This window comes from Schistocerca piceifrons, chromosome 4 (genome assembly GCF_021461385.2).
Source record: "Schistocerca piceifrons isolate TAMUIC-IGC-003096 chromosome 4, iqSchPice1.1, whole genome shotgun sequence".
Classification (NCBI taxonomy): domain Eukaryota; kingdom Metazoa; phylum Arthropoda; class Insecta; order Orthoptera; family Acrididae; genus Schistocerca; species Schistocerca piceifrons.
The window spans coordinates 15,774,201-15,800,403 of NC_060141.1; the positions used below are offsets into that span (position 1 = coordinate 15,774,201).

A 26,203-nucleotide genomic window follows, 5' to 3' on the forward strand; every position below is an offset into this window, starting at 1 on the left:
CTTCTGGAACTCAAACGGGAAGCCCTGGAGAGAAGACGACGTTCTTTTCGAATAACACTATTGAGAAAATTTAGAGAACCGACATTTGAAGCCGACTGCCGAATTATTCTACTGGCCCTAACAAACGGTGCGCGTAAGGTCACGAAGACAAATACGAGAAATTCGGACTCATACGGAGGCGTAAAGACAGTCGTTTTTCCCTCGCTCTTTTTGCGAGTGGAACAGAAAAGGAAATGACTAACAGTGGTACAGGGTACCCTTCGTCGCGTACCGTGCGGTGGCTTGCAGAATATCTATATAGATGTAGATGTAGAGTCTGTTGTGCTAATCTCACAAGTTGACGTCAGCTCTGTTCACAGGCATAGACGGGTGATTTCCTAATTTCACACTCAGGCGCCCTGTCGCATCTCAAATTGGTCGCTAATCTATCCGATCTTAACTCTACAGGAAATATCTAGGCGTATTTGGAACAGTTCATTATCAGGCCTAGAGGTTATGTTCCAACGTATTAGTGTGTTCCCTCCTGTACGTAAGGGTTCTTTTTGTCCGGTGTACTTATTTTCAGTCGGGGTCCCTTTTGTCGCACTACCAACTAGCTGGTATTTGGCTGGAGGGTGGAAGTTCACATTTGGTCGCATCTCAAACATGGCATCCTGAATACACCGCCACGGGATGGAGAATTAATAAAAGTTCAATAATCTCAATGAACGCTAGCGGTGCTTCTCATTTATTACTACCAAATGCTCAAGAAGACGTCAGAAATCGTCTCTTTCTAACGACCATGAGAAAACAATGCAACCAACTTTCTGAATTACGTCAATTATGTTGTGAAGATTAGGATGCTCATCCCTTGGAGAGGGTGTCCAGAAGTGAATTCGTACTGTTGAGAGGTGCTGATGATTGCGGCACAGACTGTAGCGCCATGAAAGCAGGGATCATCGTACTGCTGATTTTTAGCAGTAGCGAGACAAATTATGGGTTCTGGTTGCTTGTACGATGCGATCGAGAAAACAGAAAGTATCATATTTCTGTCTCTGGCACCGCCCTACTGGGCTGTTACTGTTACAGTGGGGAGATAACTGACACGATCTAGACTGTTTCACCAGGACTGTATCTCAGTTCGTCGTGTGCTTACCGATCAGTGATCGATATCGTTTGGGGTAGTCCTCAAGCGTTTCCCAACAGATCAGTAATTTTATGAGGGACATTCGTTAAGTTTTCAGTGTCACCTGAAAAGAAATAAAGTTACATTATGTTTGTGTGAGTGTGTGTGTGTGTGTGTGTGTGTGTGTGTGTGTGTGTCAATTCGAAAGGGACCAAACTGGTGAGGTCATCGGTCCCTAATTTACGCTAAGAACCACACACAAACACACACACACACACACACACACACACACACCCGAGGGAGGACTTAAACCTCCGGCGGGAGCAGCCGCGCAATCCGTGACATGACCACTCAAACCGCACGGCCACTCCGCGCAGTTAATAAAGTTACTGTTGTGGATGTAGTATCTGAATGCTACTATTAATTCAGCCTAAGCGTTCACGTTAGCGAAAGAGTGTTCCCCTGCTATAGTTCCTTAAAGGCAGTCTGTTGCGTACTTTATAATTACACACTTGTTTCACAGGACGCACTGTAACAGAAATGCAGTAACACAACGTGGAATAACGAATAACATTTATTAAGAGTATGTTGTAATGAGGTACAGTGATCTTGTTACTGTTACTGAATGTAATTATGCAGACACTCTGTTAATGAAGTAAAAATCTTCTGGGTTGATAGGTCGCGTCATATTTCGACGTTTCGGTGTCCACTATTGCTAGAACACCGAAAAATCCTGAAGAAGATCCCAGCAGAGAGGTCGAAACGTCGATTATTTTAGAAGGAAATGTGACGCGGCCTAACAACCCAGAAGATTTTAACTTTAGTGACAACGGTCATGAAAGCCCGTAGACTGTTAATGGTTCTAGTTCTCCGTAAACAGCGACTGCTAGATCTTCAGAGCAGTGTACCGAGCAGGCAGCAGGCTGTGAAGTGGACTGTCTAACGAATTAGTCGTAACTATCTCTGTGTCCGCGGAGCGCCCATGTTCTGATGCCTGTCGGCGGGGGGACTTCCAGGTCCACCGGTAAAAGTCGGAAGTGCTACAGTCCGAGGTTGACGGCGCTCGCTCTGGCGGCTGCCCACACAGTCGGCGGATGTAAATGAAGTACTGAAGGAAACGTCGCAGAAGCAGGAAGAGGTTCTGGTTTGGGAGCGCCATCTGCTGCACGGCACTGAGAGACGCTGGGCAGTGCTTTTGCTTGTGTGGTGGCGGCGTCCCGCGGTATTTGTTGTGTTCCTCTTGATTGGTACACAAGAGTTAGGTAATAGTTTTTTTTGTTTCTCTCCGGGTACTTGTCTGCAGTACTGGTTCACACTAAAATCCCCGTGTCGCAGTACCGGAGTACGTCGCTAGACGAGCCAAAACAAAATGGCACTTCCCACTGATACAGTGGAATAGCAGGCGGGCATTAGCTGCCTGCATTTGAAGGGGAGTAACGCTGCAATAATCCAGCCCGTGTTGGTGGAAGTGAAACGCAGCACTGCTCCAGAATATGCAACAGTTTGTAGGAGGCACAGACACTTCCAGTGCTGTCAAAGGAATGTGAATTGCGAAACATGAAGTGGCAGACCATGTTTATATCGATAACTGGGAACCGCAGCGGATTTGGACGCCTTGCTGCTCTAGGACCGGCGCATCATAATCTCAAGAAAGTGGGAAAAGTGAAACTCAGTCATGCATCAGTTTTGAACTTGTTGAACCATTTTCTGAAGGTGGTAAAGGTCACCACACGCTGCCTTCCATGACTGCTCACACCCGTTCAAAACTCCTACCGAATAGAGGCAGCAGCGGAAATATTCAGCTGTGTCACACAAATCCAGAAGGCTTATTCAGCTGCTTAATCACCACGGATGTATGCTAGATGTAGGGCAGAGATGTCTAGATATAGGAACAAAACAAGCGGAGGACACGTATGGATTCATTACCGTTGAAAAAGCCGAACGCCTGATCGTTTCTGAACCAGTTGATTCTGAAAGTCTTCTTGGGACTGCTACGGCGCAGTGCCAACAGATTGTTCTCCTTAAGGGTCAGACCGTCTGACGAGCATATTTTCCGAAACTTTCCGGCAAGGTTAATGGAGGCTGCCTGTACAGAGCTTCACGGGAAGCTGCCAGAGGCGTATTACTGCTCCTCAACAACAGCCCGGCTTATTCTGTACTGGCCACAGTCAGACATTCTGCCTCTTTGGGCTGTCAGATTTTGCCTCACCCCTCGTATTCTCATCACACGTCACGCAATGACTTCGTCCTCATCCCTTGACTGAAGAAGTCCCTGCATGGCACTCATTTGAAAAATGAAGACAAGGTGGAACACTTCCTGAAGTAAAAATTAATACATCTACATGGATGCTCTGGAAATCACACTTAAGTGCCTGATAGAGATACCCACAAAGTCATCCACCACTGGGAATACATTTCGCACTGAAGGCTGGATGTGGAGAAGACCACCATGTCTGGTGCTGGGAGTTTGAGGTTCTTCAAGGTGATTTATAACAACCTGTCGTGTATGAGTATAGCAGCTGCCAGTACCCAGTCGACTCTGGCTTTATACCATACAGCACGCACATTCGGGAGGTCGACGTTCAATCCCGCGTCCGGCCATCCTGATTTCCCTCAATCGCTCCAGGCAAATGCCGGGATGGTTCCTTTGAAAGGGCACGGCAGAATTCCTTCCACATCCTTCCCTAATCCGATGAGACCGATGACCTCGCTGTCTGGTCTCCTTCCCCAAACAACCCAACCCAAACCATACAGTACCACCTGTTGTACGGCGCCACCAATAAACGATGTGTAGCAAGTCGAGATATGAATCCACATTACATTAATCCGTTTCCGACGTTTCTTGGTGTCACTCCCCATGTAACCTCTGCCTGGATCCCAACTGCTGTCACCATTCTGCGCTGAAGACCCAGTCGACTATCGTACCACCTTCCCGTCCTGTAGTCCAACTGCTCACGCGACACTGTAGTGGAGAGTTCATCTCGTGACCACTCTTTCTGCAGACACAGTATTGCAGCCAAATGACTGTACATTCTGTCGGTTTGATGTTCACATGTCCCTAACAGCAGTGGTTCGACCTTTCTGAATCTCCGAAAGATTCTGATAAACGGTGCTTGTAAGTCGCTGGCGCGTGCTGAGTTGCAGATTCCAGCTGAAAGTTTCCAGTGACGTTACAGAAATCAATAGCTATGATGTATTCACATCATTCTTCATATGTAGGAATAGCTTTTCTATGTATTGAAAAAAAATATCACCCTACGATCACATTTCAATTAATATTTTCCAAAGGCATGGAAATGCTGGAATGTTTGTTTGGTACAGTTCGGTCAGGATGTCCATGTTCTTATAAGACTTTCCGTTCAAGCCAGTGTACAACCGGCACATTATTTTCTTATTTTAGTGATAGTTATGGAAATGGTTTTGTAATTGTGGTTTGTAAAGTGTAACCTGTGGAAATAAGCAGAACATCTTGTGCAAATTAATCACAATCCAACAGCTGACGCACCTAATTATTTTATTTATTGAACTAATGATAAGTGAATAACTAAAGTGATTTTATCTTACAATAAATAAATATGATTGGCATTTATTAACTACTAAATGTGAATGACAACTACAATTTATCACAGGCTAACTATGGAATGTTGCAGTTCACTGCACACAATTACTTCATTCATCGCACTGCTCCTGTGGAGGTGGTCAGTGAATAGCACTCTCTGAGGATCCGAGGAGACAAGAACTAGCACAGCTCCCGCACCATCAATGTTTGTCGGCCACCGTGTCGGCAGTTCCTTCGTGTCTGATGCGTCCATGTCTCATCTATGTCGGAGAAACTTGCAGGAATTTTATTTCATCTAATCTGACCTGGATACTGCTCGCCGTGGTACGCTTTTCTCAGACAGTTGAATGACGCGACATCCACTGAGAACAAAGCTTTGTCAGAGTGCCAGGAGTTAGTAAGATATGTGGCAGGTAAGACCTGTCGAGATCTTTGAAATGTCATTGAGCCCGCAAGCCTTGAATAGACGATCACTGAACAGGACGCAGTGCATTTTTACGACAGTTAAGATAGTTTTACAGGTTTTTGGTCTACCTAAGTTCTCATGATGATCGATGGCTGTACGGTGACTTTCAAATTCAGCAGCGCGCTTCTTAAATGTAAACTAATAGAAAAAAATCTCTTAACTTGTCTTCTAGCTCGCCTTTTGTAGTCGGTGAGGTTACATTTTATACAGTAAACTTTTCCACTGTTGCAGATTCTATTTTATCCGTTTCCTACGAGCACCTTAACAATAGTTTATTCATAATTTCGACATAAAACAGTGAATAAACGCTTCATCGATGGTTGCAAGTGTTTCACGGGCTGTATGCGGCAGAGCATTGTCATGTAGGGAGATGATACCAGGAGTAATAAGTCTACGTCGCTCTGATCTTACTGCAGGGCGAAGCTGGTTTTTTAACGTGCTCGAAAATGACGCTCTGGTCATTGTGTTTCCAGAGTCGTGTAGTGCTGCAAGACAACGTCTCGTCTCGTCCATCCCAAAAGAGTCAGCGGAACCTTCACTACAGACGCCTACGACCGGACTTTCTTGGGTTTTGGTGATAGTGATTCCTTGGTTGTTTTCTTTGCTGCGGGTTGATGGTAGTGTACCCAGGTTTCATCTGCTGTAATGATTCCCGCCAAGAAGCCATCACCTTCTACTTCAAAAAGTTCTTTACAGACGTCAAAGCGTCGTTCTTTCAGTTCTGAAATGAGCTGCCGTGGCGCGCACTTCGCAGACACTTTGCGGAACTTAAGCTCCTCATGAATGATCGATATGCTGAACCATGACTAACGTTCAGATCTGCGGCTATTTCATCCACCGTCACATGACGGTTTTCCATCAGAGGGGCTTCAGCTGCTGCAGTAGACTCTGGTGTTACAACGCGATGTGCCTGGCCAAAGTGCTGAGCGTGTGTCACAAAAGTTGCGCCACTTCGAAGCTTTCTACTGCACTCGTACACTGGCTGTAGTGATAGGCATGCATCACTATACTGTACCTTGGTCTGTAGATTTCAATAGGTTTCGTACCCTCAGTGCAACAGAAAAAGTACGACAGAAAGCTGTTATTTCTTGGGACAGCCGTTTTGAACTGGTATTGTGGCCGCGTTTCGCTTCTCTGTAGTATTCTACCGCCTATAGGACATTCCTTACATCGCTGATAACAGTACTGCCAATTTACAGAACAAATGCTCGAAAACTCGCTTTTTAATTACTCTTCTAAGTTTTTCATTTGACTCCCGTTCACGTGTACATCGTGATAGACAGTATCAGTCTGAACAGCTTCTTTCTGCGCGAAAACCGGCTCGCTCAATCGGAATTTTCTCAAAAACAGGGTGTTTCAAAGCGAATGACCTTTTTTTGGATGTAATAATTGGGAAACACGGGGCGTGCGGGCAAGGAAATTTGTGTTGTTTGAATGGGCGTTGGCTAGAGTTTCACAAAATGGCCGTTAGATTTCGATCTCAGATTCTTCTCAATTTGCGGTCAGTCAGAAGCAAGACGGCGTTTGCTCAACAGAAGACGTTTTGTGTGCTGCAGTTTGCAAAGAATGGCTCAGCGATTTCGGTCCAGCGTGTTTTGGTCGGTATTTTGTCATTGATCCGCCGGCAACCAAAAACATGCGTCATTGGTAACGCCAATTAGAAGAGAGAGGACGCTTACGCAAAGGTAAGAGTCCATGCCGACCTCGCGCTATTGATGACATGGTGGAAATAATTCGACAAACGTTTGAGCGGCGTCCGCGAAGGAAGTGGCAATTGCTCATACGACTCTCTGGTGACTGGTAAGGTGTCGTTTGCTCTATAAACCCTACACTCTGTAATTAGTGCATGCTCTTAGGACTGGTAATAAAAGGAAACTGGTTGACTTCAGCAATGCTCTGTCAGAGGATAAGCAACACGATGCATTTCTAGATCGACTAAGTTTCACTGATGAAGCAACACCTCATGTTAGCGGTAAAGTAAACCGACATAATGTGCGCGTATGCGGATTCCAGAACCCTCACGAATTACTGAGCACGAAAGACGCTCACCTAAAAGTGAACGTTTTTTGTGCCATATATTGTCTAGATGTTTTTCACACTGCTGCTGGTCGATGCATAGACCATTTGTAGCAGCATAGGTAAAACTTTAAAATTTTGTGAATATTTTGCAATTCATCTCATGGTTGTAGCATGGTTTTGTCAATAAATATGGAGTTTTTAAATCAGATGATTCTTTTTGAAACACCCTGTACTACAGCTGAGATTCTTTCGTAAATGACTCTTTCAGGAAGGAATTTAATATAGTACTTTTTTAACAGAATGAAAAAGTACCATATTATACAGGGGGGTCGGTAATTCCCGTTACAAACTTCTAGGACAAGTAGAGGGTAGTGAGTACATAACGTTTTGAATAGGAACCCATGTCCGGAAACGTATCGTTTCCTCAATGCAGGTGATTATTTCATCAACACCCACGTGAGGAATGTACTTAGGCGTGACCCAGTACAATTGTTGCTATTCATTTGAAAAGAATACTGACTCGTTCCGGTATTACTTACTCATTTGCATTACAACTTACAAATTATGGTTTACATTAGACGACAACAACAAGAACCCAGCAGCAACGTACCGATGCATTGCAACAGCGGCTCGATGTGTCGACCACCAGCGTTGTTACACACATTTGTAACTCCGAAGCATGTTCTGGTACACAGATGTGCAGAACTATAGACCTATATCTCTAACGTCGATCAATTGTAGAATTTTGTAACACGTATTATGTTCGAGTATAATGACTTTTCTGGAGACTAGAAATCTACTCTGTAGGAATCAGCATGGGTTTCGAAAAAGACGGTCGCGTGAAACCCAGCTCGCGCTATTCGTCCACGAGACTCAGAGGGCCATAGACACGGGTTCACAGGTAGATGCCGTGTTTCTTGACTTCCACAAGCCGTTCGATACAGTTCCCCACAGTCGTTTAATGAACAAAGTAATGAGCATATGGACTATCAGACCAATTGTGTGATTGGATTGAAGAGTTCCTAGATAACAGAACGCAGCATGTCATTCTCAATGGAGAGAAGTCTTCCGAAGTAAGAGTGATTTCAGGTGTAACGCAGGGGAGTGTCATAGGACTGTTGCTATTCACAGTATACATAAATGACCTTGTGGATGATATCGGAAGTTCACTGAGGATTTTTGCAGATGATGCAGTGGTACATCGAGAGGTTGTAACAATGGAAAATTGTACTGAAATGAAGGATCTGCAGCGAATTGACGCATGGTGCAGGGAATGGCAATTGAATCTCAATGTAGACATGTGTAATGTGCTGCGAATACATAGAAAGATAGATCCCTTATCATTTAGGTACAATATAGCAGGTCAGCAACTGGAAGCAGTTAATTCCATAAATTATCTGAGAGCACGCATTAGGAGTGATTCAAAATGGAATGATCATATAACGTTGATCGTCGGTAAAGCAGATGCCAGACTGAGATTCATTGGAAGAATCCTAAGGAAATGCAATCCGAAAACAAAGGAAGTAGGTTACAGTACGCTTGTTCGCCCACTGCTTGAATACTGCTCAGCAGTGTGGGGTCCGTACCAGATAGGGTTGATAGAAGAGATAGAGAAGATCCAACGGAGAGCAGCGCGCTTCGTTACAGGATCATTTAGTAATCGCGAAAGCGTTACGGAGATGATAGATAAACTCCAGTGGAAGACTCTGCAGGAGAGACGCTCAGTAGCTCGGTACGGGCTTTTGGTAAAGTTTCGAGAACATACCTTCACCGAAGAGCCAAGCAGTATATTTCTCCCTCCTACGTATAACTCGCGAAGAGACCATGAGAATAAAATCAGAGAGATTAGAGCTCACACAGAAGCATACCGACAATCCGTCTTTCCACGAACAATACGAGACTGGAATAGAAGGGAGAACCGATAGAGGTACTCAAGGTACCCTCCGCCGCACACCGTCAGGTGGCTTGTGGAGTACGGATGTAGATGTAGATGTACACTCTCTGCATCCCACCTTCAATCTCTTGTGCAGCATTCAGAACTCGTGCCAGCAGGTCTTCCTCTGTCTCTACAGGTGTCTCATAAATTAGGCACTTCATACGACCCCATAAGTAGTCCATAGAGGTTAAATCCGGCGACCGTGGCTGCTACGCGGTTGGAGCACCACGGGCCTATCCATCTTTAACCATACCGTCGCTGAGATGTCTCCGGACAGCCAGTGAGAAGTGAGGTGGTTCTCCATCATGCTGAAACCACATTTCCTGACGGACATTCAATAGCACAGCTTACAAGAACGGGTCCATTACGTGTCGTAGGAGGACTAAGTAGGTGGGACCCGTGAGCTTGGATGGAAGGAGGTATGGTCCAACCACATCACCACCCAGAATACCTGCCCACACGTTAATTCCAAACCTGTCTTGAAATTCCTAAACATGCGTGAATGAGGGTTTTCGTCCGCCCAGACATTGCTATTTCGAGCATTTAGAACATAACCCCTTGTGAACTTACATTCATCTGCGAAGAGAACTCGACGTGGAAACAGGGGCGCGTCGATGCAACGGTGCAGCAACCATGTGCAGAAGGTGACGCGTTGTGGAAGGTCTGCTGGACCCATAGCGTGTACCCTTTGCAGGTTGTACGGGTGTAATTGTTGCTCATCCAGAACGTCCAAGACGGTACTGTGACTGACAGCCATTGCACGCGCAATTGTGCGCGAACTCGTTGACGGGCTGTCTGCAATGCGACGCAGTACGCCTTCTTCAAATTCGGGAGTGCGGCGTCGCCGTGAAGCATCACAGTCCTGCCTCCTCACGGTGCAGGTAGCCGCTTCTGGTAGCCGTCGGGTAACTTCGGCAAACAGTTTGTGCGATGGAGTGTGACGATGTGGAAAACGTTCGTGATACGGCCGACCAGCAACTTTTCCGTTACCTTCATCTTCGCCATACGCAAGGAGCGTGTCTGTGTACAGGGTGAAAAGTATTTAAACCAAAAAACTGTGGGAGGTTGTAGGAGACATCAAAACAAATATTTTTCCTAATGTCATTTTTTCCTATGAGGATTATTTAAACCGGTGGAGGCAGTATTACGATCTTCAGTTGTTAGAGGGCGTATTACGCTCTTCAGTTTTAGGCAACTGCTGTCCACCAGTGTAGTACATTGTCTCTGTTTCCTAATGGAGCGATACACCTGGAGTGAGTACACTGGTATGGTTAGTGCGTACTATGTATCGCACCACAACAGACGAGCTATACAGTGGGTTTATCAACATCAATATCCTAATCGCCGTATCCCGCATCATACGACCTTTGCTGCTGTGTACTAACGTCTGCGTGAGACCGGGTCATTTAGCAGATTACCTGGACAGGGACGCCGTCGCACGATAAGAACGCTGCAATTTGAGGAAGCAGTCTAGCAGCATGTGGAGCGGGATCCTTCAATCAGCACTCGTGCAGTTGCACGTAACATGGTGACGAATCAGACGATGTAAGAACAGTCCTTCGAGAGCAATTGTCACGTCCATTTCACTTACAGCGTGTCCAAAACCTGGAACCAGTTGATTATCCACCCAAAGCACAGTATTCGCAATGCTACCTGGAACGGTGTGAAATGATCCTTCATTTCCATCCTCTGTGTTATTTACCGATGAAGCAACGTTCGGGTGAGATGGAGTCTTCAACATGCACAATTCGTATGTTTGGAGTGAGGATAACCCACATGCCACAGTTACTAGCGCTCATAAAGTGCGGTTCTTCGTTAATGTGTGGGTCGGTGTTGTTGGGGGACTGTTTAATTGGGCCGTATCTGCTACCTAGGCCATTCAATGGCAGGCTCTATCACAATTTTCTCTCCAAAGCATTGCCAGAATTGCTGGAAGACGACCCGCTCCCTACAAGACAACGCATGTGGTTCAAACATGACGGGGCGCCGGCACATTTCAGTCGTCGTGTGCGTAGATTCCTGGACCGACGGTTCCCAGAAACGTGGATTGGCAGAAGTGGTCCTGTACCATGGCCTGCTCGAGCCCCAGATATGTCCCCTTTGAGTGGGGAGAGATGCGCAACCTTGTTTACGTAACACCTGTTGCATCAGAAGAGGATCTGGTTAACCGGATAGCAGCAGCAGCAGGAACAATTCAGGATAGTCCTGGGGTTTTTGCCCGTATCAGACAGAACATGATCCGACGGTGTAACCTTTGTTTACGTGTCAATGGAAGCATTTTGAAAATCTACTGCTATTGAAATTGGGTCGTGTTAATGTGTTGTCTCTTGGTCATAAAAAAATGGAAAAATGTTTGTTGGTTTAATTAATTTGCCGCCAGAGAAATCTTTCTCTACCGGTTTAAATACTCCTTATAGGAAAAAATGACATTGAGGAAAAATATTTGTTTTGATGTCCCCTACAACCTCCCAGAGTTTGTCGGTTTAAATACTCTTCACCGTGTATTCCGCAAACGTGTACTGCACCATGTTCCCTCTGTCGCTGATGCACAGGTATTGACTCGGTCTCACAGCAAAGCGGACAATAAGTGACATCTGGGCATCGTTTGACGTAGTACACGTCATCGTGTCTACCCTGTTGCATACCAGGACGGGGTACTCTGAGACGTTTCTCTTGCCCTAAGCAGACGTTGACGAGGTACACATCTAAATTGAAACTGTCGTAGAATGGAAACGATACGATTCGGGACATGGGTTCCTATTCAAAATGTTCTGTACTCACAACCCTCTACATGTCCTAGAAGTTTGTAAAGGGAATTTCCGTCCACCCTGTATTACCTTAAATTCCTCTATGTCCATTGGGTCAATACCTGCCACACCATTATCGATGGTTCGGCTTTCGTGACTCTATTTCTCTCTATGGCTCCAGTTATACTGTGATTTAATTTTATCCATTGTTTTCCAGTGTTTCGTCCACGACTGTTTTACTTTCGTAAAATGAAGAACAAACCGCCTTCAGTGACAAGTTGCGTTTATTTACTACACTATGCATTTCGAGCCCTGGAGGCTCACCTTCATGTGCTTTTTAGTGATTTACATCAGGTTTTTTTTTAGTTGTTTGCATTGTATGATGTCTGCTCCTGTTGTGCAGCTGGTATACACAATACACATCTTTAATTTTGTAGTACATACATAGTCACACACATTCTGCAACTACAATGTGCGAAAAAGTGTGTGACTATGTATCATCATCATCATGATCCCCTATTCAGTGCTAACATTGGTGCCTCTTCTGATGTTAAACCTATTACTTCAAAATCATTCTTAACCGAATCCAGGTACCGTCTCCTCGGTCTGCCCCGACTCCTACTACCCTCTACTGCTGAATCCATGAGTCTTTTGGGTAACCTTGCTTCTCCCATGCGTGTAACATGACCCCACCATCTAAGCCTGTTCGCCCTGACTGCTACATCTATAGAGTTCATTCCCAGTTTTTCTTTGATTTCCTCATTGTGGACACCCTCCTGCCATTGTTCCCATCTACTAGTACCTGCAATCATTTTCATATCCGTAATCTCAACCTTGTTGATAAGGTAACCTGAATCCACCCAGCTTTCGCTCCCATACAACAGAGTTGGTCGAAAGATTGAACGCTGCACAGATAACTTAGTCTTGGTACTGACTTCCTTCTTGCAGAAGAAAGTAGATCGTAGCTGAGCGCTCACTGCATTAGCTTTGCTACACCTCGCTTCCAGTTCTTTCACTATGTTGCCATCCTGTGAGAATATGCATCCTAAGTACTTGAAACCGTCCGCCTGTTCTAACTTTGTTCCTCCTATTTGGCACTCAATCCGTTTATATTTCTTTCCCACTGACATTACTTTCGTTTTGGAGATGCTAATCTTCATACCATAGACCTTACATTTCTGATCTAGCTCTGAAATATTACTTTGCAAACTTTCAATCGAATCTGCCATCACAACTAAGTCATCCGCATATGCAAGACTGCTTATTTTGTGTTCACATATCTTAATCTCACCCAGCCAGTCTATTGTTTTCAACATATGATCCATAAATAATATGAACAAGAGTGGAGACAGGTTGCAGCCTTGTCTTACCCCTGAAACTACTCTGAACCATGAACTCAATTTACCGTCAACTCTAACTGCTGCCTGACTATCCATGTAAAGACCTTTAATTGCTTGCAAAAGTTTGCCTCCCATTCCATAATCTTGTAGAACAGACAATAACTTCCTCCTAGAAACCCGGTCATATGCCTTTTCTAGATCTATAAAGCATAGATACAATTCCCTGTTCCACTCATAACACTTCTCCATTATTTGCCGTAAGCTAAAGATCTGGTCCTGACAAGCTCTAAGAGGCCTAAACCCACACTGATTTTCATCCAATTGGTCCTCAACTAATACTCGCACTTTCCTTTCAACAATACCTGAGAAGATTTTACCCACAACACTGATTAAAGAGATACCTCTGTAGTTGTTACAATCTTTTCTGTTTCCATGTTTAAAGATTGGTGTGATTACTGCTTTTGTCCAGTCTGATGGAACCTGTCCCGACTCCCAGGCCATTTCAATTATCCTGTGTAGCCATTTAAGACCTGACATTCCACTGTATTTGATGAGTTCCGACTTAATTTCATCCACCCCAGCCGCTTTATTGCACTGCAATCTATTGACCATTTTTTCCACTTCCTCAAATGTGATCCTATTAACATCATCATTCCTATCCCATTCTACCTCGAAATCTGAAACATTACTGATCGCATTTTCACCTACATTGAGCAACTCTTCAAAATATTCCCTCCATCTTCCCAAGGCATCCACAGGATTCACCAGCAGTTTTCCTGACCTGTCCAAAATACTTGTCATTTCCTTCTTACCCCCCTTTCAAAGACTGCTAATTACACTCCAGAATGGTTTTCCAGCAGCTTGACCCATAGTCTCCAACCTGTTTCCAAAGTCTTCCCACGATTTCTTCTTGGATGCTGCAATTATCTGTTTGGCTTTGTTTCTTTCTTCAACATAACTTTCTCTGTCTACCTGGGTTCTGGTATGTAGCCATTTTTGATTCGCCTTCTTTTTCCTTTTACAGGCTGCCTTCACTGTATCGTTCCACCAAGCTGTTTGCTTCATCCTACTTTTACACACTACTGTTCCAAGACATTCTTTAGCCACTTCTAGTACTGTGTCCCTGTAGCTTGTCCATTCCTTTTCCAATGACTGTAATTGACTACATTCAACTAACTGGTACCTTTCTGAGATCGCTGTTATGTACTTGTACCTGATTTCCTTATCCTGAAGTTTCTCCACTCTTATCCTCCTACATATGGACCTGACCTCCTGCACTTTCGGCCTCACAAACCCAATTTCACTGCAGATTAAATAATGATCAGTGTATTCAACACGTGTGTCCCTCACAGCCTTCCTGAATTCCTGATCTGTTATTATATAGTCAATGACAGATCTGGTTCCCCTGCCTTCCCAAGTATACCAGTGAATGTTCTTATGTTTAAAAAAGGAGTTTGTGATTACTAAGCCCATACTGGCACAGAAATCCAAGAGTTGTTTCCCGTTCCTGTTGGCCTCCATATCCTCTCCAAATTTACCCATAACCTTTTCATACCCTTCTGTTCGATTTCCAATCCTGGCGTTAAAATCACCCATGAGCAGAACACTGTCCCTGTCCTTTACTCTAACAACTACATCACTGAGTGCCTCATAAAAACTATCCATCTTATTTTGATCTGTCCCTTCACAATGCGAATATACTGACACAATCCTAATTTTCTTGCTAGACACTGTCAAATCTATCCACATCAGTCGTTCGTTTACATACCTTATTGCAACTACGCTGGGTTCCATTTCTTTCCTGATGTAAAGCCCTACACCCCATTGTGCTATTCCTGCTTTGACTCCTGACAGGTAGACCTTGTATTCTCCCACTACCTCTTCTTTCTCACCCCCTTACCCGAATGTCACTAACAGCTAAAACGTCCAGCCCCATCTTACTTGCAGCCTCTGCCAGTTCTACCTTCTTCCCAGAGTAGCCCCCATTGATATTAATAGCTCCCCATCTCATTACCATTTGTTTGCCAAGTCGTATCTTAGGAGTCCCTGGTTTGTCAGTTAGAGGTGGGACTCCGTCACCTCCAAAGGTCAGAGGCATTTTGCTCTGATTGTTGCCAGCATCATATTTAAAGTACCAGGGAAGCAGGTTGCTAGCCTTACTTGGCCCGAGTCCCATTGGGTTTTACCCCTAACGGCTGAGGGACTAACCGGTGGATTTGGTAGTCTTTGCCGTATGAGCACAAAGGTGACCACGACTCAGAATATGTCCGAGCTGCCAAGCCTTATTCCAAAGTAACTGGTATCCCGACTGTCGGGACCACTTACTTGGCCACTCATACGTTGCCCGTGGTTCATGAACTAGGACATGACTACAGGAACCCACACCATGAACCACTGTGACTATGTATTTACTACAAAATTAAAGATGTGTATTGTGTATACCAGCTGCACAACAGAAGCAGACATCATAAAATGTTAAACTACAAACAACTAAAAAAAATAAAAAAACCTGATTTAAATCGCTAAAAAGCACCTGAAGATGAGCCTCCAGGGCTCGAAATGCATAGCGCAGTAAATAAACACAAGTTGTGACTGAAGGCGGTTTGTTCTTCAATATACCGTAATTGTTTACTGTGCCGGATCCATGATTCTTCTACAGTTTCGTTTATATTGGCAGTTTCCCTTTCGTCGCTCCTATGCAGTGCAGATAGACCGTCTTAACAGTTCGTTGGATTCAGTGAATGAACGGAACGCCGCATCCCCTAAGTGCCCGATGGGGCTGCGAGCGAGTCACCTGCCCTCTGAATAGGGGACGGGCCACTGCAGCAAAGAGCAGAGCCGAGCGCGAGATAAAAGCACTAGGGGCGCAGCAGAGAGAGAGAGAGAGAGAGAGAGAGAGAGAGGGCGGCGCTCAGTGGCCGTGTAGGCACTGGCGGCCAGCCAGCCCACTGTTTTTCAATTCGCCTCCTCCGCTCTGCTCTGCTCTGCTCTGCCCCCGACGCCGGCGGGGCAGTTGCCGCCTCACCCCGCGCACAGAAGCGGCCATTACGATGCAAACAGCGGCGCCGCGGCGCAAATGGGGAGAGGCGTCGCGACGCTGCGGGCGCCCACGCGCTCGCTCTCCTCGGCCCGCTGCTCTTTGTGGGAAACACCGCAGCCGCCCCCACCCCCCCCTACACTCGCATTCCGCCCCCACAGCCGCTGCCCGAGTTTTCTGCAGTTTAGGCACGGAAGCACTGGAGCTGCGTTCCGCTACACTCCGTTTAATCAACGTCAGATTGTAACGCCGTCACACGTGCTGCAGTTTTCTTTTTCTCTTTTCCGACAGCTTGTTAATGGTCGCAAGAGTAGCGGTCTTTTATTTCCAGTGGCTTGAGCTGCTCGTCGAGAAATGTAACAGTTTTGTATTACGTTCCCCCCTCTGTATGTGCTTACTACACGAGGTGATGTTTTCCACCGTGTACAAACTCCTGGGACTGATCGATGAGAGGATACGGAACAAAAAAGGTCTATTGAACTTATGTCTGGGAATGCATAGTTTCCATGCTCGAGACCATTTATTGGATCATACATTGTTACAGAGACTGCGCTGTGCTCTGCAGCCAGAGTTAAAATATGTGTTGAAAATGGTTTCCATGGGCCTCAGCACATGCTTGTACGAGCTGTAGCATGTTCTGTTTCACACGTTCACATCAGCAGGCTGTCAAAGGCAGCACGAATACGCTGCTCCAATGTCTCCACATCCGGAACGGGCTCTGCATACATGATACTTTTGAGATGGCACCATAGTCAGAAATCGCTCAGATTGAGATCCTGTGATCGAGCAGGCCATGCAACTGGACCCTCTCCATCGACCAGGGAAGACACAATTGAGAAGTGTCTGGATTTTAATGGCGAAGTGGGCTGGAGTACCATCATCTTGCAGCCACGTAACCCTCCGAATCATCGATGGCATTTCATCCACCAGGGTATGGAAAGTCACACGCTAGAAACGCCGATAGTGACGGCCTGTTACGCGACGGCCGGCCGCTGTGGCCGAGCGGTTCTAGGCGCTTCAGTCCGGCACCGCGCTGCTGCTACGGTCGCAGGTTCGGATCCTGCCACGGGCATCGATGTGTGTCATGTCCTTAGGTTAGGTAGGTTTAAGTAGTTCTAAGTCTAGGGGACTGATGACCTCAGATGTTAAGTCCCATAGTGCTTGGAGCCATTTGAATCATTTGTTACGCGGCGCGGAAGGAAGACTGGTCACAAAATACGATTGCCAATTATCGCAGCCCACACATTCCAGCGGCACCGAAGCTGATGATTCGCTGTCACCATACTATGTGGGTTCTGCAATACTATTCCAAAGATTTCTGTTATGGAAGTTGGAGATACCACTCGGCGTAATCGAGGGCTCATTTGTGAATAGGCTGGATGACACAAATCCCGGAATCGTGGTTCCCTGGTGAAGAAAGAAGTGATAAAAGTACTGCCTATGGGGAAAGTCTGTCGCTAGTAAGCCCTGCACACTATGTAAGTGATAGGGTTACTAACAATTGTAATGGAGAACGTTCCACACGGTCGTCTGGCTTACTCTGTATCTGGCTTACCCTGAATTGGCGGGCCGACTGCCCGGTAATGACACGACTGCCGCCTTCGACAGTGTCAATGACATTTTCCTCCAAGTCTGGTGTCCGAACATTCCGTGTACGTCCTTCACGATATCCTGCATCCTGAAACGACCATATCTCAGACAAACGGCAAAACACTGTTCTAAATGTTGAATGCTGTGGTTGTTGTCGGCGGGGATAGGTCTCCTGATACAACCTTGCTGCCTGCAACTAGTTGCCATTTGCCTTTCGGTAAATAAACACCATGCCGGCAAGCTCTCGATCCGAATATGGAACCATTGGGTACAATGCTGTGTCACATCTACTACAAGGGGGGTCAACAAAAGAAGTGAACCGGACAGAACATTACCAATTACTATGGCAGGAGAGGGCGATAGGGCATGAAATACGAGGAACAGTACCACCCTCTAGGAGGAAACAATGCATACTGTATCTGTGGCAGCATGCTACAGCACGTATTAGACTGCAGTCTCTGTAACAAAGTATGATTGAATAAATGGTCTCTAGCATGGAAACCATACATTTCGGGTGGTCACTTCATTAGATCTTTCTTGCTCCATATCCTGTCATTGATCAGTCCCTAGAGTTCCTACGCGCTGGAAGAAATCACCCTCTACATCTAGCTCCTTTTCTACGGCAATTGAAGTAAAACCTACTACAGTTAAACTTTGTGAAAAAATTAATCCGTCAGAACAGTATATCAGTATCTGTCAGAAACGCCGTTGTTCCCCCACTGAAAACACTGATGGAAGAAAAATCCCATCACCAAGAAATAATTAACGAAGAGTAATGAAATAAAGGAAAAACATTTGTCTGGGTAATATATTTAAGTGATATACATTACAAGATCACAGGCTGATGTAAAGGGGAGAAAAGCCATTGCAAATGTAAAATGTTGGTACATTAACTAACGGTGTAGCCGCCAGAATGTTCAATGCAACCATGAAAACGTGCATGCATTCTGTAACACATAACCGTCACACTTCACAGAATTGTGGCATTACAATCACATATCGTTAATCGATAGTATTTCCTATTTGCCGCTGTTTCGAAGTTACCTCGTGAGTCGGAGCTGTATGTCTGAGAAAACAGCCAAGTGCCTAGAACGGCGAGTGGTTTGAAACCAGAAGCGTCCCAATAGCCTCTCTTGTCGGCAGACAGACAAAACCTCATTAGCAGGAGTGGGACCAGCTTCGTGGAGGTCAGGCAGTTCGCAGGACCCGTACAACGACCGCATTCCTTCCTTTCTGCACTGCTTCAGAAGACGGACGCCACAGCACCACCATCTCGACAGCGTGGGAGAATTACTTGGGTTCCCCGTAAAACCTGATTCAGCCCGTAGTATTGTGTCTCTCTGGATAAAATACTTGGCACCTCAAGCTGACATTGCGCCGGACGAGTGCCAACTTCGTATTACAAAACTGTGCGTCTTGTATGCAGAAAGAGGGAAGCTACATGTGCTGTCTCCTGTATTTTCACGGATTTAGCAACAGTTGTTGCCCTCCCTTCACATTAGTAATAGCGTGCCCTCCATGTACAGGTTTTGAGAGCAGAGAGTTGAGGGTCTTGAACCTGGATTCCAGGTGATCTGTTCCGGTTCGTTGAGGGGAAGCTACCGTTCTGCACTGGTTGGCGCACGCTAGTCGTTTAAGCAAACATACAGCGGGCTTTGGATAAGTAATGCAACACATTTTTCCCGGCCAATTTCGGTTAAAAAATGCCGAATTTGTTGTGGAACATCGTGGAACATTCCCGCTTCAGAACCTATAGTTACATGATGTCCGATATGTGGCGGCGTTACACGTAGACTCCGAAACGGCGTCTGTAACGGGGTACGGGTGTGCTTTTCAAGCAGAGAACTGTCATTGAGTTTGAAACCATGGCACAGCATCATAGGCGCTTGCAGAATGTCTACGGAGACCTGGCAGTGAACAAAAGCTAGGTGAGTCGTTCGGGGAGGCGTCTGTCATCATCGCAACAGCGTCACTCAAACCTGTCCGCTATCCCGTGTACCGGCCGGCCGCACACAGCTGTGACTTCTGCAGTGTTGGAACGTGTGGACACTCTCATTCGAGGCGATCGACGAACGACAATCAATCACCTCGCTGCACATGGTCGTGCCGAGCCATTCAACCACCTTTGTGTGTGCCCGCTAGGCTCTTTCCAGTCTTCGCTTGGATTACAAGATCTTCCAGCTAGTCCTGATTAGGTCACATTCCAAAATAAATATAACCGACTATATTTCGAGTTTGTTCACTTCACTGTGTCGGTGTTGTACCTGTGTGCAGCTGACCCTACAAGAACAGCTTCACGTATTATTTTGTCAAAGCAACAACCACTGCATGTGCTCCTCTTCTATTCGTATGGCTTAGGTTCTGCAGCTATTATTTTGTCAGTGCAATGAGAATTCCATTGTATTAGTACGAGTTAATTTCTCATAATTTTCACTGTCAGTGCGCCGAGCAATGGACTCTCTCGCCCTCCATCGACACTATTGAGTTCTGTTGTCTGACAGCTATGAACATTGTGTATCGCTCGACTTGCACCACCGCACACACATAACCAGTTCAGAATATAATGATGCTTTTTGTTGTTTATACCGCCCAATGTTTCTTTTTAATTTATTCCCTTTATTTCTGCGCACAATGAAACTTCCTTGAAGATTAGAACTGTATGCCACACCGAGACGCGAACTAACGACCTTTGCCTTTCGCAGGCAAGTGCTCTACCAACAGAGCTGCCCAACCAAAAATCACGGACCCCCCTCACATCTTTACTTCTGCTAGTACCTTGTCTCCTACTTTCCACACTTCACAGAAGCTCTCCTGCCAACCTTGTTCTGGAAAGTTCTCAGGAGAGCTTCGGTGAAGTTTGGAAGGTAGGAGATGAGGTACTGGCAGACGTAAAGCTGTGAGGAGCGGGCATGATTAGTGCTTGGGTGACTCTGTCAGTAGAGCACTTGTCCGCGAAAGGCAAAAGTCCCGAGTTCGTTACTCGGTCTGGCACACAGTTCTAATCCGCCAGGATGTTTCGTATCAGCGCTCACTCTGCTGCAGAGTGAAAATTTCCTTCTAAACACAATGTCGATGTAAGCCCAACTGAGCTACTTCGTTCTTACTAGTCTGTTTATGATCCACGCTAAGTTTACAAACTACATTTTCCTTTTGCCTTCAGAGGATAAGAGGACACTGGTGTCCTCGCCACCTGCAACACAGTTTTCTCGGCATGGTTGCTAAACAGAAACAGTTTGTGCTTTTTCTTCCCACAGCTACCAGAAAGATACGACAAACACTTGTCCCTTCCAGTCTCGCGACTGTAAACAGGACGAAATCACCTGGCTGTTGCGATTCAAACTGCGCTTCGGCGTGCAGCATGCCTATTACGCCGCTCAGCGGCGCTTTCCCGTCGCCAGCATCGCGTCGCGGCCGTGCTCGCGCACACTGAGCGGCGGGTGTCCTGCCTGTTCCAGCGGCGCTGCTGCAGAACGTGTCGCAGGAGGCGCTCGAGGAGTTCTTCCTGCAGCAGGACGCCGCGGCGCAGCAGCCGGCGCAGCCGCCGGCCCACACCGCTAGCGCGCCGGGCGACGCCACGCGCGCGCGCAACGGGGTCGCCACCGGTGAGTAGCGCGCCTGCCTGCCGGCCAGTAGCCAGCGCCTAGATCCTGTCTGCTGCTGCACTCTGCTGCTGGCGTGCTGCTTACAGTACTGCGTCTCACCACAATAGTGCACAGAGTTTCACCTGACAGTTCAACCGTCGTCAGCAGTAAGATTTTGCAGAATGCTGAGAAATCACTTGTGGTGTTCCACAAGGCTGAACCTTCGGTCCACTATTCTTTCCTATACAAGTACACGACCTACCATCTACCATACAACAAGTAGAATAAGTTCCTTTTAAAGATGATACTAGTACTGCAGTGAAACCAAATGTACAACTATCAACAGAAGAAATGGCATACAATGTTCTTAAAAGTATAATTGAGTGGTTTTCAGCAAATGATTTCACTATCTATTTCGAAGGGGCCAACATATTCAGTTCTACTCTCTTAGAGGTATGACGCCAATGATAAGTGTAACATGTAGTGAGGAAATAACTAGGGTGAAAAATTCCAAATATATTTGGTGGGCCATATTGATGCAAATTTAAACAGGAAAGAAACACAATTTGGAACGCCTCAAAAAACTTCGTTTGCTTGCACTTTGACTCATTGCAAATCTTGGTGAAAGAAAAATCACCAAGTTGACATATTTTGCACCGGCCGGTGTGGCCGAGTGGTTCTAGGCGCTACAGTCTGGAACCGCGCAGGCGCTACTATGGTCGCAGGTTCGAATCCTGCCTCAAGCATGGATGTGTGTGCTGTCCTTAAGTTAGTTATGTTTAAGTAGTTCTAAGTTCTAGGGGACTGATGACCTCAGAAGTCCCATAGTTCTCAGAACCATTTGAACCATTTGACATATTTTGCATATTTTTGTTGAGTAATGTCATGTGGAATAATGTTGTGAGGCAATAAATGTTTAAGATAGAAATCCTTAATATCTCAAAAGCTTGCTGTAAGAATAATAAAGGGCGTAGCAAAAATGTACAGCACAAATTTCAGTACACATTTCTTGTGCATAGACGAAATTATGTTATATGAACATGGGTTTGGAAACACTTTGTCTCCATGTTACAACTAATTTTCTCCAACTCACTAATCATGGGAAAGAAACACAAACAAAATTCACCAGCATACCACATGTACATATGAGAAAGATCTAACAGGAGACGTTCAATATACCCTCATTGGACATTCATACATGCATTAATCCTCTTCATCATGAATCTCAGATCTGCTGATGTATTTCTGGATCACTGCATACAGTTTTGGAGCCCTTTTGGAGCTCCCCATAATGCGGACACAGAGACACTGTACATTTTGACTATGGTTCCATAAACAAGAGCTTTCAAATTCCCCCACAAATAACAGCGGGTTTAGGTCCAGAGAGTGAGGAGACCACCCAAGTGGTACATCTCCACCTATCCGTCTATTACCGAATCTGTTATTGCCTGGCCTCCATGCTCTCCAGATCTAAACCCACTATTTTTTGTAGGGGCATTTGAAAGCTCTTGTATATGGAACTGCAGCACAAGATGTTCAAAGTCTCCATGTCCATATGGTTGCAACACCATACACAGTACTCCATGGATACTTCAGCGCATCTAAGATTCACGACAAAGGCGAGCTGATGTATCAGGGTCCAAGGAGGGCGCATTGGAATCTTCTGTGAGAAAGAGTTGCGTGTGGTATGCTGGTATGTTCTGTTCTTGTATGTCTTCCATGATCAGTGAGTTGTAAAGAATGGGTTGTAACATGGAAACAAAGCGTTTTCAGGCTCATGCTCATGTAACATAATTTCTTTGTCTACATGTAAGGAGTGTGTCCTGCAACTTGTGCCATACATGTTTGCTACACCCTGTATGTGGTGTTCACCTACGATCACCTTCTAGATATTTGTTTAAGGTGTTAGGTATTTTGACTACTGCTTCATAACATGTTACGAAGCTTTTGTAAATAATCCACTACAGGTCACAAAGAACAATGATGTATATAATTATATCAGAACAGAAAAATGGGATTTATTATTTCACAGTAAAATTGTCTTTGGTACAATAACACATGCACAATGCTGGCATCAAAATTTTTCATCATTTACCCATTGATATAACAGTCTAACACACATCAAAGTTATATTTTAAAGCAAACTCAAAAGTTTCTCCTTGATAATTCCCTCTATTCAGTAGAAGAATTTCTCTTTTCCTATGTATAAAAGGTGATGGGTAGGAATAAAAATTCACAGCCATATTTTTAAGAAACGGTGGAATGAAATATAAATAGAAAACACACGTGTGAAGGGTCACGATTCAGCCATGTTTACATATCGATCACTAATATGAGTATAAAATGACTCATTCTACATCATTATTATTAATCGTATAAATGATCCCTGGAACTTCAAGCTGTTTAACTGACCAATGGGAAACATCCGTAGTCACTGTTTCCCCTTAACCTATCCTAGGCACTGATGTGTACGAAGTGGTACCCTAAATTTTTGAGAATATTCCTGTAAAAATTAAGCCCACCATCGTCATCAAAGCAGTGCCCTCACGCTTGTATGCAACACTTCCAGCGATTTTCCTATTGTAGCATTCAGTTCTGGAAACCTGATGGATGAATCTTGTTCAAAATTAGTTTCGATTCCTCTTGACTCTCTTCTATGGAGTTAAAATGTTATCTTTTGTAGTTTAATTTCATTTTCAGGAAGGGGAAGAAAACGCAGAGAGCTAGATCAGAAGAGAAGGGTGGGTGAAGGATAACTGTAATGTTGTTTCTCGTTAGGAATTCCCTCACAGTATGTGAGATGAGGGCAGGTGCATCGTCATGATACAGCAAACAGTCTGTGTTCTCCCTTTAACCCGCTTGTGCCTAAATATTCACTGAATCTGAACATCGCAGCAGAAATTCCCTGTGGGTGTCTACCCATTTGGATGATATTTCTTATGGGGAGGGGGGGAGGTGTGTAGCTGCCCAATTAACTGTAGGAATGCCCAGCCGAATGATGGAGGGACATAAATTGTACAGAGGGAAAAAGTCAGGCAGCTTGAAGACAGGTAGTCAGGGAGATGGGATGAGTATGAAGGTCATCCCGCATGAGCAGCATGACACCTCAATGAGATGGAATGCCGACCTCAGGGGAAAGGTCAAAAAGAATTGGTAAGTAATGTGAAGGCTCAAAGCGGTCGTGAGGGCCCGATTTCGTTTCCTGAAGGCAGAGTACAAGGGGATGCCACGACGCTAAAAGCAGCTGTAAATCCGCTTTGTGCTACCGAAGGCCGCGAACGTTGCATTGGAGGACAGTCATGAGGAGGAAGAGATGTAGGGGTGTCAACTCGGCGGCTGCCGAGTGACATCCGGTGTAGATTCGCTACTACAGGGTTCAGAAGCAGGAGTATCCTGCTCCATGTGGTCCACAAAAGCACCGGCATGCTCGTGCAGTCAGTCTGTGGAGTCCATCGCTGAAAAACGGTTGGTGCGCACCGGCGAGTCAGAGGCCAGCCTGGCTAAGGGACCACGTGGCGACACTGTCGAGCTGTGTCTTCGAGTTGGTGATGGAGAAGACCGTTTGTCTTTAGCGGATTTCTTTGAGCCCTTCTGCTTAGAGGAAGTCTTGGGTGTTGTTTGGCTGGAGGGACAGAGGAAGTCGTCACGGGAGTACTCCGTCCGTCATTTCCTGCCTGCTGGTTGTGTAGTGGGCGGCTTTGCCGCTTGAGGGGAGAGTTCGATGATTTGTTGCACAGCTGGACGGGGCAATGGCGATGCTACCTTGACACTGGGCGATTTCAGAACCTCAGAGCCGAATTGAGGTCGCATGTCTGCATGGCCATGTCCTTCATGGAGCGAGGTGTAACAAGAACAGAACTATAGGTGCCAGTCGGGAGAACACAGGGTTTGCGACTAGCCAGTAACTTGCGAGCTACTGGATAAGACACTTTTTCCTTTACCCGAATCTCTTGAACAGCCCGCTCATCTAGATACACGGGATAATCCCGAGAAGAGGCGGCATGGTCACCATTGCAGAAGATACAGCATGGAGAAGGAGGCGGACATTCGCCCTCGTGTGCATCCCTGCCACAGGTTACACATCTGGCTGGGTGTCAACAACATGTTCGAGTGTGGGTACGACCGGACTGTGATAATTTCACAGCCTGCTTTGATCTTGGACGGCAGCACCGCCCTTATCAAAGGTGAGGAAAAGAGTGCAGGTGGGCACAAAGGAGGAGTCGACCTTTTTCATTATGTGATGGACGGCAATGACTCCCTGATCAGACAGGTAAGATTGTATTTCAGCCACAGTCAGATTTTCAAGTAGCCTAGTGTAAATTACACCATGGGAAGAATTCAAAGTTCTATGTGCCTCGACACGATCAGGTAACAGTGGAGAAGCGAGGCAGCAGGCATTTGTTGTTGTTCGAGAATCAGAAGCCGCCTCCAAAAGAAACGTGCCATTCTGTAAACGAGAGCAGGATTTCACAGGGCCAGCAATTGCATCAAAACCTTTCTGGAAAATAAACGGATTGACCATGGCGAAGCACTGACCATCTTCAGTACGTGAGACCAAAAGGAACCATCGTGCAGCAGAAAGGGTCTCCGAATCGGTAGACTCATTTCGTTTACGTTTTGTAGACGTCGATAGGGAGGATCATTGACTCATCACGAGCAAGTCCCCTATGACTGCCTGTGTCTCCGATGGCACACTCCTTCCAACTGGGGGCTTCCTTCACAAGGGGGTGCACCTGCATTAGGTGATTTTTCACACCTGAGGTCACACCTCCCGAACACCTGATGGAGGGACCAATTGGCAATTTGAGAAGGTTACAGCTCAG

The 26,203-nt window shown here is 45.8% G+C and overlaps 1 protein-coding gene across 1 annotated transcript in view; it reads left to right on the forward strand.

Moving 5' to 3' along the window:
• The window catches only part of LOC124795540 (discoidin domain-containing receptor 2-like), a 590,808-nt gene that overhangs the window by 370,490 nt on the left and 194,115 nt on the right, over window positions 1-26,203 (forward strand). The window contains exon 8 of the mRNA XM_047259613.1: window positions 21,255-21,401. Coding sequence (XP_047115569.1) covers window positions 21,255-21,401 — 147 coding nt within the window. The remainder of the gene's footprint in view (window positions 1-21,254; window positions 21,402-26,203) is intronic.